General features: G+C 44.8%; 1 protein-coding gene across 1 annotated transcript; it reads right to left on the bottom strand.

Moving 5' to 3' along the window:
• Positions 1-952: 952 nt before the first annotated feature.
• Positions 953-10,607, bottom strand: haspin (histone H3 associated protein kinase). The gene is made up of 13 exons (XM_076091971.1): positions 10,525-10,607; positions 7,456-9,154; positions 6,108-6,252; positions 5,848-5,999; positions 5,532-5,720; positions 5,001-5,086; positions 4,658-4,720; positions 4,482-4,573; positions 3,278-3,357; positions 2,846-2,934; positions 2,132-2,274; positions 1,907-2,009; positions 953-1,315 (listed from the first exon to the last, which is right to left on the bottom strand). The coding sequence occupies exons 1-13, from the start codon at positions 10,605-10,607 to the stop codon at positions 1,114-1,116; spliced, it is 3,126 nt and encodes a 1,041-aa protein (XP_075948086.1). The 3' UTR covers positions 953-1,113.
• Positions 10,608-12,366: the final 1,759 nt, after the last annotated feature.

The raw sequence follows: 12,366 nt of genomic DNA on the forward strand, positions 1-12,366 counted from the left end.
AATGCAACCTTTGCTCCAATCTCCACCACGCGATTATTCCAGGAGAACATCCCTTTCTTGAAAATCAGCAACCGGGTGTCTCTCCGAGTATGGAAGCATTCGACGTATTCAATCAAGATCCTCGTCAAGACGGACACTCGCCACTCACCGTACCAAAATGAAGCTTGTCTCAATGCAAAAATGTATGATAATCTTGATGAACAAATTATATAAAATATTTTGTTTTTGTACTGGCTTCTTTGTACACCGCCGCAGGAAAGACCCAGAATACATCGTAGGTATTACATTATGTTACAGACATTTAGCAGACGCCTTTATTCAAAGCGACTTACAATTCAGATCCTGTCACACCGTAGGCACAGCTGCGGGAGCAATTTTGGGGTTAAGTGTCTTGCTCAAGGACACATCGGTATGAATTAAAGGTGGCTCGTGGAATGTATTACACGTGGGTGATGGGCATGAAGTCCTCCATCAGTGTCATTTTATATCACATAGTAACATATTGATGATATAACCAGTTGGGCATGTCTGTTTTTGGCTAATTCAGCAAATCAAATACCTGAGCAAAATGCAAACAATGCAAAAAATCAAGTAAAAATCCCAAATTACCATTATAGCCAGACTGATGCAGATATTAATAGATATTTTAGATTTAAAAAAAAAAAAAAACGATACAGTTTAACATTCATATCTTTCTTATTGGTCAACACACAGTATGTACACCAATACCTGCTGACATGTTGCTCACGCTCTAATGTCCATAAAGCAGTGCTGTGCATTTGGATTGTCCGAATACACCACAGTGTGAAGTGTCTCCAGGTGTTTGTCTAATTAGAACAAAAAGTTAGAACACAGAACTGTAGATTAGACTACAAACAGGACATCTGCAGATCATCTGGAGTCTTGTGTGGCTGTAACTGATGATTATTTATTTATATTAAAAAATGTGCAGCTAATGCAAGAACAGGCATTAAAGAAGCTTGAAAATATAAAATGTAAGACACATGAATACATCATTTTCAAAGGGTTATTTTAATAACCTTTGTAAACACTGTACATTAAAGGAGATCACTAACAGTCTTGACATGGATGATGGAAGCAGACGCTATCAGACTACTGAAACATGGGGCAGGTCTGCAGCGCCTCGGTGGCAGAGCTGTACTGGAGGACGTTGTCATGGAAACCAGTGAGCTCCTTTCGCATGCCCTTGATGCCCCTCCCTCCCACGCCCCGGTACTTCATGGAGAGCAGCTTGGAGCACAGGTAGTGGAGCCACAGCACGTTGGTGTGGGGGTGGTAGTTACTCCAGTTATTCCTGAGACAAACACAGCGTTCACAAGTCAGAGATGTTACTTTAACACGCATACGTACATATATTATACACAAGAAATGAGACTGATGAAGTCTGTTTACAGCAATAATTCAACATTTAAGGGAGTGATGCAGACGTCGTATAAGTCTCTAGTAGAGACCTGCCAATCACAAGGTAGTCCCGCCCTAAAGCATACCCTGCTTTATGGTCTGTTTGACTCTAAATTAACCATAATTTACTAAGTGAACATCATGCTGTATTGAAGAAGACTTGAAACTAGAGACTGGGACCATAAACTCATGTTTACAATGTTTACTGAGCGTTTAGAATTTCCTTACTAAACAGCTGACTTGTGCTTCTTGACATGTTGACTGAGCCGAAGTCAAATCAATAAGAAAACTGTTTTTGGCTCCGTTACGCTCCACATTCAATCCGTCATTACACGTGTAGAAGAAGATCTAGTTATTTTTATATGTGTATTGTGACTCCTTCACAGAACAGAGACTCCAGTTACATGGCTATCGGGTCAAGATCAGCCTCAATATTAATGCACACAGAGGGATTCACAAATCTGACTCTGGAACAGACACTGACCCATTCTCCTGTCTCATCAGTCTGTAGATATCGAACTGGTAATCTCCCCGGCCCATGAAGAGCTCCTCGTCATTGGAGATATCACAGGACACCGTCAGACCATCTGGAAAGAGCAAAACATGTTAGAATACCATTAGTATCATCGTATATATTATTATTATTATTACTTTTCAGCGTTATAACAGGGCACAAAGTCTGACGAGAGGGAGGCGAAAAATATCTCACCGATTTCCAGTCTGGAGAGAGAGTAGTCGATGATGCGGACCAGCACTCCTTTGGTGTCCAGAGAGTGGGCTGTTCCATTCAGGAAGAAGCTCCCCGTCTTCTGCTTGGTGGTTTTGACCAGCACGTTGCCCCAGTGGAGGTCCCTACAGTCAACAGAGGCATCAAAAGGAATGTGTCCAACTAAAAGGACAGTTCGCTCGTCATTGGACGTTTCACAAATCATATCTGGTTGAGTGGCGTGAGCTACCTTCTACTCTCAGTCAATCAATCAAATCATCGTTCAGTCGTAATAAAAAGTTATGGTGACACAATCTCGTGAATCTATTTGATTTGATTGCTTCGTGGATCCATTAAAATCAGAAATCAAGTGGGGGTCATTATGAGCTTTGTGTCACGAACGACATAAATACATATTCAGCAAACATCTGAACAAACTGTTTCATTGTTTTGGTCACTTTTTAAGCAAACACTATTCCAGTTATACCTTCTCTAACGTGCACATTTGCTGGTTTTCTACATCTTTTATGACAGTAAACCGACATATGCATTTTGGACTTTAGGTCGGACAAAATAAGACATTTGAATGCATCACTTTGGACTTTCATAGGCTGTATATACACTGTGTCTCGTCCTGCTCGGTGTGCCCAAGGCCTGATGCACGCAGACATCACATGTGCTATAATGTATATGTGTGTGTGTGTGTGTACACTCTACCTGTGTTCAAAGTGTAGCTCCTGCTCAGCAACAGCCAAGGCAGCAGTGACCTGATGAAGGATGCTCTTGGCCACCGCCAAAGACGCCAGCTTGACGACACAATGAAGACTTGAATTAAAGACCCCACATGCACCCTCAGGCCACAATGAAAACTGAGATCAAATACAGCTTTTCATATACATAATACTGTATGAAGTTAAGCATTTCTTTCAGATGCTCAGCATCTTCAATCTTTCAGCAGTTCCTTCAGCATGCATATTTAACTTGAAGTTGTAATGCAGTGTCTTTATTAATGTTTGAGCACATTACAGCTGGTGTACTAGTGTAATGAGCTACATCTGGTGTGATGAGAGCAGTGTTCTATTTGAGGGAAGAGTGCTTGAATCTCTGGCTACAGCAGTGAGAGAGTTTCTGCTGATGCGGCGTGCCTACCGCTCCATTGCTGTTCTCTAGGTCGGCGCCTCCGAACTCGAACTCCAGGATTATGAATAACTGATCAGTTTGGAAGAAGTCTAAGCAGAGAGAGAGAGAGAGACCTGATGAAATAGACAGACCTGATCCTATTGAGACTTTTGTCCCCTGTTAAGGCAGACCATGCCGTGAAGGCATACGCTGTATATTAGGAGTGGGCGCAGTCAGCGTACCGCTGCACGTTGGTTTGTGGACGGCCATTTTGAAGTTTTGAACATTTTGCCCGACATCATTTTGTTTTTTTTTAGCAACTAGAAGTGACACGAGAGAGTAGAACCAAGTACAACCGAACGCTGAACTCCACCAACAGATTACATTGTGGAAGTAATGTTTCCTCTCAGATGTATATTGTAGTATTTACCATCTACTTCTCTCTGATAGTTCACAACAATTAATCCAGAAATCTGCTATGATCTCCTTTGGAATATCTCTCACCGATATCGCTCACATGCCATATTGACATTCTGGGTGGGAAAGCTTGACAGGCCTAGCAACAGTAACCAAGGGGAGGGACCAAATAACATCTCCCAGACCGGTGTTAGTAACCTGTCAATCACAAAGTAGCCCCGCCCTAAAGCATACTCTGCTTTATGGTCTATTTGACTCTAAATGGACCATCATTTACTAAGTGAACATCATGCTGTATTGAAGAAGACTTGAAACTAGAGATTGAGACCAGAAACTCATGTTTACAATGTTTACTGAGGTAATAAATCAAGTGAGAAGTAGAGTCATTTTCTCATACATTACATTACAGTCATTTAGCAGACGCTTTTATCCAAAGCGACTTACAATTCAGAGTCTATCACATTTCTACACCGTAGGCACAGCTACGGGAGCAATTTTGGGGTTAAGTGTCTTGCTCAAGGACACATCGACATGCGACTAGCGGAGCCGGAGCCGGGGTTCGAACCGCCGACCCTCTGATTGAAAGACGGCCCTGCTATCCACTTAGCCACAATCGCCCACTTCTATAGACTTCTATACAACCAGACTTCTTTTTACAACCAGAGGAGCCAGAAGAGAGAATGCTAGTTTAAAGCACTTCTGCGTGGGCTTCTCTTTTCAGACCCGAAGGTTGCCGCCTGGTAATAGTCGAGTTCCATCAGCCGCTGCAACCTAAAAGACATGTTGACATACGGGACCAGGCTTTCCTCTCACTGACCTGGTCGGTCATTCTCGGAGCCTTTCTGCTGGTCGAAGATGTCCCAAGCATTCAGGAACTCTGGAGGGTAGCGGCCCTGAACGCAGTGGAGTCTGTGAGGGAACAATTCGATTCACATTAACAAACCCACCTAGGCGCCAACGGATGAAAAACAGGAAACCAAAGAGAGTCCTTACTCGTTGAGGCCGATAAATCCGTGAGTCTTGTTGTGCTGCTTCTCTTTGAGGCTGCTCAGCTCCCTGGCAGAAGCGCGCGCGCACACACACACACACACACACACACACACACACACACACACACACACACACACACACACACACACACACACACACACACACACACACACACACACACACACACACACACACACACACACACACACACACACACACGTTTAGCTGAACTGCTCTCATGCCGTTCCCCATCATTGGGTTTCACTTAACTGAAACATTCAGACCTTATGACTCCGCTCCCCCTTATATTATGGATCCCAGCAAAACTACTCCACGTACGACTCACTTTGAGATAATTATCTCATGGAGAATCTCTCCGAAGGTCTTCTGGTCCTCTCCGTTCACCTTCTCGCTGCCCTCTACTGGAATGATCTGCCAAGACAAGAGCCACTGTTTAGAAGCACAATACACAGACGCTCATATATTTTCATTAAACTTCTATAGCAAATATTTAATATTCTTTTTTTGTATTACTCTTTTCCCGGGAAACCCAAACACGTGATAAAATAACTCAAGGAGCGCTCGCTGGGTTTTGCCCCCTGGAGCTTCAGAGCGTTTCCCACAGCCTTCTTCAACAAATGACGTATGCTCAGATGTCGTCAACCGTTTGCCATCATGTGACCGCACGTAGGTCATGAGATGACACCTGAGCTCATTCACTGAAGGCGAACAAGGAATGCAGTCAAAAGCTCCGGAAAACACCAGTAAGTGAACCTTGAGTTTGTAATATTATGTCACAAACATTTCTGAAATTGCAACCTAGCCTAACACACAAAGTAATGCACACAAACACACACATTGATGAAAACATACATACTTTGAGTGCTACAATGGCTCCTGAGGCGTTGGTGGTGGAGAAGACCTCGCCGAACGTCCCCTCGCCTATCTTTGCACAACGTTTCATACGTTGAGGGAGAACGCACTCCTCCCACGGCAGAGGGCGCGGCTGGCCGCACTCGGCACACACCTTCTGTACGTCCGACAGATCCGCGTCCTCACACGCAACCTGTGGCAACAAGACATGAGGGAGAAGACGTGTAACAACCTATTCAAACGCCGAGCATGTACTTGAAAATCTGGACGTTTATGTGTGTATGTGTGTGTGTGTGTGTGTGTGTGTGTGTGTACTGTACCGGGGAATTGGTGCTCAGCAGCTCTGGCCGTAGGCGTTTGTGGAGCGGCGTTCGAAGGGGTGTGGCAAAGAGGTCCTGACTGACGTCGGTCAACATCGCTCGTCGAGATGAGCCTGGCGCCGCTGGACGTAAACTGCCCGGAGTGACTAGCACTGAGGAGAAAGAATTTTGCTGTATTGAAAACGTACCGAACCGTGGCACCACTGTATTGTATTGAACCGAACCGAATAACAACGTAAATGTGCACGTGTGTGCGTTACCCTTGTTCTTGCGATGAACAGAGAGGGCGGCCTTGAGCCGACTCCAGGTGTGTGTGTTGGGTGTCAGGTCAGCCAGCAGAGCCGACAGGTTGAGGCGACTGGCTTTCAGCGGAGTGGAGAAAGTCATGGCGCCCCCCAGACACTCCTACACATGGGACAGATAGCACAGTTTGCCAACAATGCCACAGCTCCACCCATCTCTTTACATGCCCCCCCAAGCTATTAACATCCAAGCTGAGAAATAAAAACACAACAAAATGTACTTTGTTTACACTGTGCCAGTTAACTCAATGTTAATGAGGGCAATACATAGACTTTACTGTTAAATAGTGTCATTTAGCAACATTTTGTGTTGATTTTGGCGGTCCCTGTGGACTAAAGTGGTAGTGTTTCCAAGCACCAGACTCGCTTTAGAAAACCTCGTTTTACTGAAGAAGGGGTCTGTCAGTCGGCCTCGCTCAGTCCTGGTCCAGGTTCTCCCGTGACCCAGATGACGAGCATTCAGAATAACTATATAGAAATAGACAGTCTTCTCTCTGATGGTCTCGTTTACTGATGTAGTTCATAGAGGATCAGGATTAAACAGACAGTTTCATAACCAGTTAAAAGTTCCTCACAGTAACTTTAAAAAGGTTTAAAAAAAAGAACACGGTCATGGTTAAGGTTGTGAATGTGGTCTGAGGAGTAACCAGGACACTTCATCTGGAAAGTGTGCTTGTCGCTGAGGTATTTTTTGTTAAATGAACTTTGAATGTCACAAAAGAAAATTCCATTCACCATCATTCCTGTGTATGAAGAAACTGAGACGCAAATATATTAAACTTTAGTCAAACAAAACCAAAACTGTTGGCAACAGTAGTTAGCACTGAACATAAATTGGAACTTTGTTTTTTCTGTTTTGTCATTTGAGTGAACAAAAACCATTAGAACCTGTCTAAATACGGCATCACATCAAATGCACATGTGTAAAAATCACTGATGACTTATTCTACTCTTTACAGGTACGTACAATAAGTCTTTCAGTATTGTCTAAGAAAAAACATATTTGATAAATCAGTTGGTGTTTAAACATGTATTTTCACCATAAAACCTGCAGAAAGCCACAGGACGAAACATCAAAGTGATGATAAATGTCCTCTTTACCAGGAATATGCATATAAAGAAATACCGCCACCTGAAAAGATGAATAGGGACCCTGCTGATGGAATTTGCCACAACCACATTGTTAAATCCTACAGGTGAACTGAAACACCTTTTCTGTTCAATTCTCTTTCTTTTGTCAATAACCAAAACGGTCAATTATTGTGTCGAAAGTGAGTGAACGTGTTTGTGTGCATGCTGTTCTCACCCGTGGCTGTGTGTGTTGTGTGGAGATGAGCTCGGTGATGCTGCAGTCCGCCGCCCTGCTCCTGAACGCGCTTGTGCTGGCGTTGTTCTTCCAGCGGCTCACGCTCAGACCGCTCACACACGCCTTCCTGGTCGTCCCGGGCCGGTCCGTCGACGTGCTCCTCCTCGTCTTCTTTTCTTTAGCAGCCGGGTGTGTCTTTTTTTTTCCTTTGCGGGGAACGTGGCAGGAGCTCTTTGCTTCTTCTTCGGCGATCTCGTCTCTGGAGCTAGTTGAGAGTCTCTTTGCGACGTAGACGGAAGTTTCTTTGCTGCGGCGATTGGCATCACTCTCAGGCCGGTGGTCGCCCGCCGAGCCCGGCCCCTCTGTGGGGGATTTGAGTGCGGCGTCTTTGAAATGCAGAATTTCCTTCAGCTGTGACGGAGTTACTCTCTTCACCTCAACGAGGACTTTGTCATTTAGACATTTCTCCTTCAGCGTCGTCGCGAGCGCCGCTGCCTTTCCCCCCGTTTCTGCGTGATTAGACCGTGTCTGCACCGCCAGACCGCTGGTGTTTGTTGACAACGTCATTCTCTCTGTGATTTCTCCTGAAAGTATGACGTCTTCTGGGTCCTCCGAGTTATGTGTATGGTCATCTTCGGACATGGAGTCCTGTGTGCGCGAGTGTTCGGCTGATAGTGAGGCGTTCACGCTTTGACCGTCAGTCACCGAAGCCGCGTGTTCAGAAGACTCTAAACTATTTACTGAGTCTACACAATCACGGATTTTACTGTTGCTCACAGATAAATGGAGACGAAATGGTTCGGAAGACTGCGGGATTTCGGCCGAGCTTGAAAGTCCCAAACAGGAAGAGTAGGCCGTTTTGCCGCATAGCTGCGGTTGGACAAGCTGCATGGCGAGCTTGTCCAACCGTTCCAGCTGCACGGTGCAGCTCTGGGTCAGACATCTCTCCTTCAGAGCATCTGTAAGCCACTCTAACCCTGCTGCTGCCGACACGAAACGACTGCTGCGTTCACCGTCTGTCGAGAGCAGAATCACACTTGGCGACCCCCCGACATTCTTGGTACTTGTGTCTTCCTCGCTGCAGTGACGTCTCTTGTTGGAGCTCGTGGGCTCCATAAACAAATCACCAGAGAGGTCTTTGTGGCGATGCGGGTCTGGCTCTCGCTCTCCGACGCACGACCGCAGCTTCTCCTCAGAACGAAGCCGGATGGGTGGTGCAGAAAGTGACGGGGAGCCGGGCTGCCCTGGCAAATCCACGTCTTCTTGGAATGTGCTCAAGACACCTATGCAACTCACAGACATGGATGGCGGGCTGGAGGATTGGTTGTTGTAGGACGGGGGTTTAAGGCGTGGCCGTTTGCTGAAGGAGCCCGCCGAGGGGGTGGAGCAATAGATGGGTTTCCTGGGGTAGGGCCCGAGACTGTGATCCGTCAACTCGTTGAGGGAAATCTCTTGGCAAGGGTTGGTGGCAAAGCTGGAGACCCCCGCAGTGTTCACCGAATTCTCCGCACTCGACACCAAAAACGCTGGGGGGGCCCTTCTCCTGGTGGGCTGAACAATTCTCCTGGAACCGAAAGCCCTGGATGTAAAGTCGTCTGAAGAGTTGAGTGTGTTGTTAGATGATTTGGGGAGTTTGGGTTTGGTGGTAGCAGCACGTCTGCGGCGGGTTACAAAGCGGCCCGCAGAAGGAAGATGACCACTAAAGGAAACAGAAAAAAAGGAGGAAGAAAGCTAATGACTCAGCAATTACTGAGGACATTAAGCTGGCGTTCAGAAGAAATACCGTCATGTTACAAAGTAACCCACCATGAATGTCGTAACCTTGCATGTTTTCAATAAGCCGAAGCAGCCTCTTGCCTAATGATGTTGCAATGCAGCAAGTTGAGCCAAGTTAAACTTAAAAAAGCAGCTGCCCTCTGGTTCAAACCATTGTTCGTATATAAGAAGTGGACGTAGTCATCGTGACATCATTACATTACAGTCATTTAGCAGACGCTTTTATCCAAAGCGACTTACAATTCAGATTCTATCACATTTCTACACCGTAGGCACAGCGACGGGAGCAATTTTGGGTTTGAGTGTCTTGCTCAAGGACACATCGACATGCAACCAGAGGAGCCGGGGATCGAACCACCGATCTTCTGATTGAAAGACGGCCCTGCTATCCACTTAGCCACAGTCGCCACGTCACCCATTAGTTTGTGGACTGCGTTTTGAAGCTTTGAGTTGGGTATTTTGGCCATCCCAATCTTGGTTTTTTGCAACCAGTGAACGGATGTGACCATATTTGGACTGAGGAGAAGTGACGTAGAGATGCCGTCGACGGCTCGGGTACCAGCAGCGGCCTGTCAATCACAAGGTAGCCCCGCCCTAAAGCATACTCCACTTTATGGTCTATTTGACTCTAAATGGACCATAATGTACTAAATGATCTTCATGCTGTATTGAAGAAGACTTGAAACTAGAGATTGAGACCATTAACTCATGTTTACAATGTTTACTGAGGTAATAAATCAAGAGAGAAGTAGAGTCATTGTCTCATAGACTTCTATACAATCTGACCTTTTTTTTGCAAACAGAGGAGTCGCCCCCTGATGGTCAGTAGAGAGAATGCAGGTGTAAGACACTTCCGCGTTTGCTTCACTTTTCAGAACCAGAGGTTGCCGCCTGGTTCAAATGAATGAGTGATCTGCTTATTTTTTCATACAGAGCCGAACCTGATCTGAACGCAGCCTTAGGTGGCAGATACTCTTCAGCTGATTAATGAGGGGATCAAAAGACTGACTGGCTGAAGACTTACTTTTTATCTCTCTTCATTTGAACTGAAGACAAATGTGATTTAAAGGCATTGACATTTGATATTGCTTTTAAATGGCAGCCCTAGATCCGAGATCCAAAACTGTTGCATTCACAATGAATGGTGGGTATTGTAGAAACTGAAGAAAACAGTTGGATCTGCTTGAAAGTCCTCTGTTATTACCAGTAATGTCAAAAAAATAGAACCACAAGTCACTGTACATGCTGACAGCCCTTTATGTTTACATAATGTGTTCTGCTCCGAGCACACACCTGGCTGTACTGCTCTGCTGGGCGGGCTGACGGCGGGGAGGAGAGGCCCTGCTGATGTTCCCCTCATCACTGGTGGTGTCCATCAGACATAATAGCGCTTTTCCCTTGGCAGGACGCACTGCCCGACCACTGGCGACACTAGTCTTCTTCACTCTGACAATAAAAAAAAGAAGATTAAGACCAACTGATGAGCAAGAGAGGGCATTGAGCAAGTGGGTCAGGAAAAAAAACTGAATACTAGGACTTTAAATGGCGCAAAGAAACTCAAGATCTATTGTCTATGCTGCGGTGCACGAAATATCATAAAACCTTGTAGTGTAATGAAATCTGATTCTAAGTAACTGGCATGGTAAGAATCTAGAATTGGTGAAATGTCAACAGTTTTCTTGTAACAAAATGCCTATTAATGAAATAATGACATCCTCAAAATTGCCAGCTGCATGCTTGTTCACAGACCTGGTGGTCTTGCTCTGCTGAGCAGGCTGAGGACAGGAAGGAGAGGGTGCGTTCTCCTCGTCATAGCTCCTCTCAGCCAGACACAGCATGGCCTTCTTCTTGGCAGGACGGCTCCTTCTATGACTGGCAACGCTGGTCGTCCTCTCTCTGTGACGAGAAAATCAACACGTCAGTTAGAGGCAGAGAGGATGTGATATCCAACATGAGAGAACATAGGTTAGAAAAAGATTTTTAAAACTATGATTCAAAAATAGATTAGATCATCATATATTGGCAAATTTCTCTTCTTTTTTTAAATCATCGCTTGGCAGAAACACGCATTAAATCTGGTTGGTAAAGGACTGAGCTGGAGTGTTAATAAATGACATGCCTGCACTGCAGTTATGTGTGTATTATCAGCTGACGCTGACACACAGTATGAGCAATATCAACTGATATATGTGTATCGACATATCTGTGATAAGCAAAATAAATCTGCGTGAACATCAGTCCATACTAGTGCCAGGTGAATCCCCACTTTAACAGTAAATCATATTTCATCGTTTAAAACTATTAAACATATCTATATCATCACTATCAACATTGCTGTACACACCGTCATTATCCACCATCCTCATGTTAGCAACCGGCTACAATATCTATTTCAAATTGCACTCTTGCTCAACTCTATTGCAGTTTACATATTTCATAGAATATAAAGACACTATTTTAACAACTATTTGTATGTCTGTACATGGTACTCTAATATTTTTAGTAGTCAAAAGTTTATGTTGACATTTGTTGTCCTTGTTTTTAGCCGAATGTTCATATCTGTGTAACAAAACACGGTCAGAAACCTTGTATTCTGATGTGGGTCAGGTTAGGTAGAGTCTGACTTGAAGAAAGCCATTAAAACTCAAGTATTCAACCTTAAACCTAAACGTGTGACGCCCTTCCTGACTACCGTGGCTCGTGAACGTACCTCTTCCTCGTAGGTTTTGCGGGTTCAAACACGGAGCTGTCGCCGTCTGTTGAGCGCGTGCTGTCGAAGGCCTGCTTACGGTTCTCTGGGGAGATCCAGGCGGGCAGCTTTCGGCTCTCCTTGCCGTACGTCTTCAAAAATAACGGCTTTAAAGGCTTCATACTTGAAATTACAGACGTAACGGTGCCAATAATCTAAATTTATATTATATCGACGAGTGTTCAAGCGCATTTAGCTACGTTACTAACCCAGTTACTAACCAACGTTAATATTTGAGAGTCAAGTTTAGCTCGACCTTTTGCTAACTATATGAACGCCTAAACAACACTGATCGACAAAACTCAACGAGACACTATTTAAGTAGCTGTTTAAACCATTCCATGATTAATTCCGTTATGTATTCCGTTTTTTTGTATCGTTTTCAT

Source organism: Anarhichas minor, unplaced genomic scaffold, assembly GCF_050575085.1.
Source record: "Anarhichas minor isolate MPS153535 unplaced genomic scaffold, ASM5057508v1 ptg000014l, whole genome shotgun sequence".
Taxonomy (NCBI): Eukaryota; Metazoa; Chordata; class Actinopteri; order Perciformes; family Anarhichadidae; genus Anarhichas; species Anarhichas minor.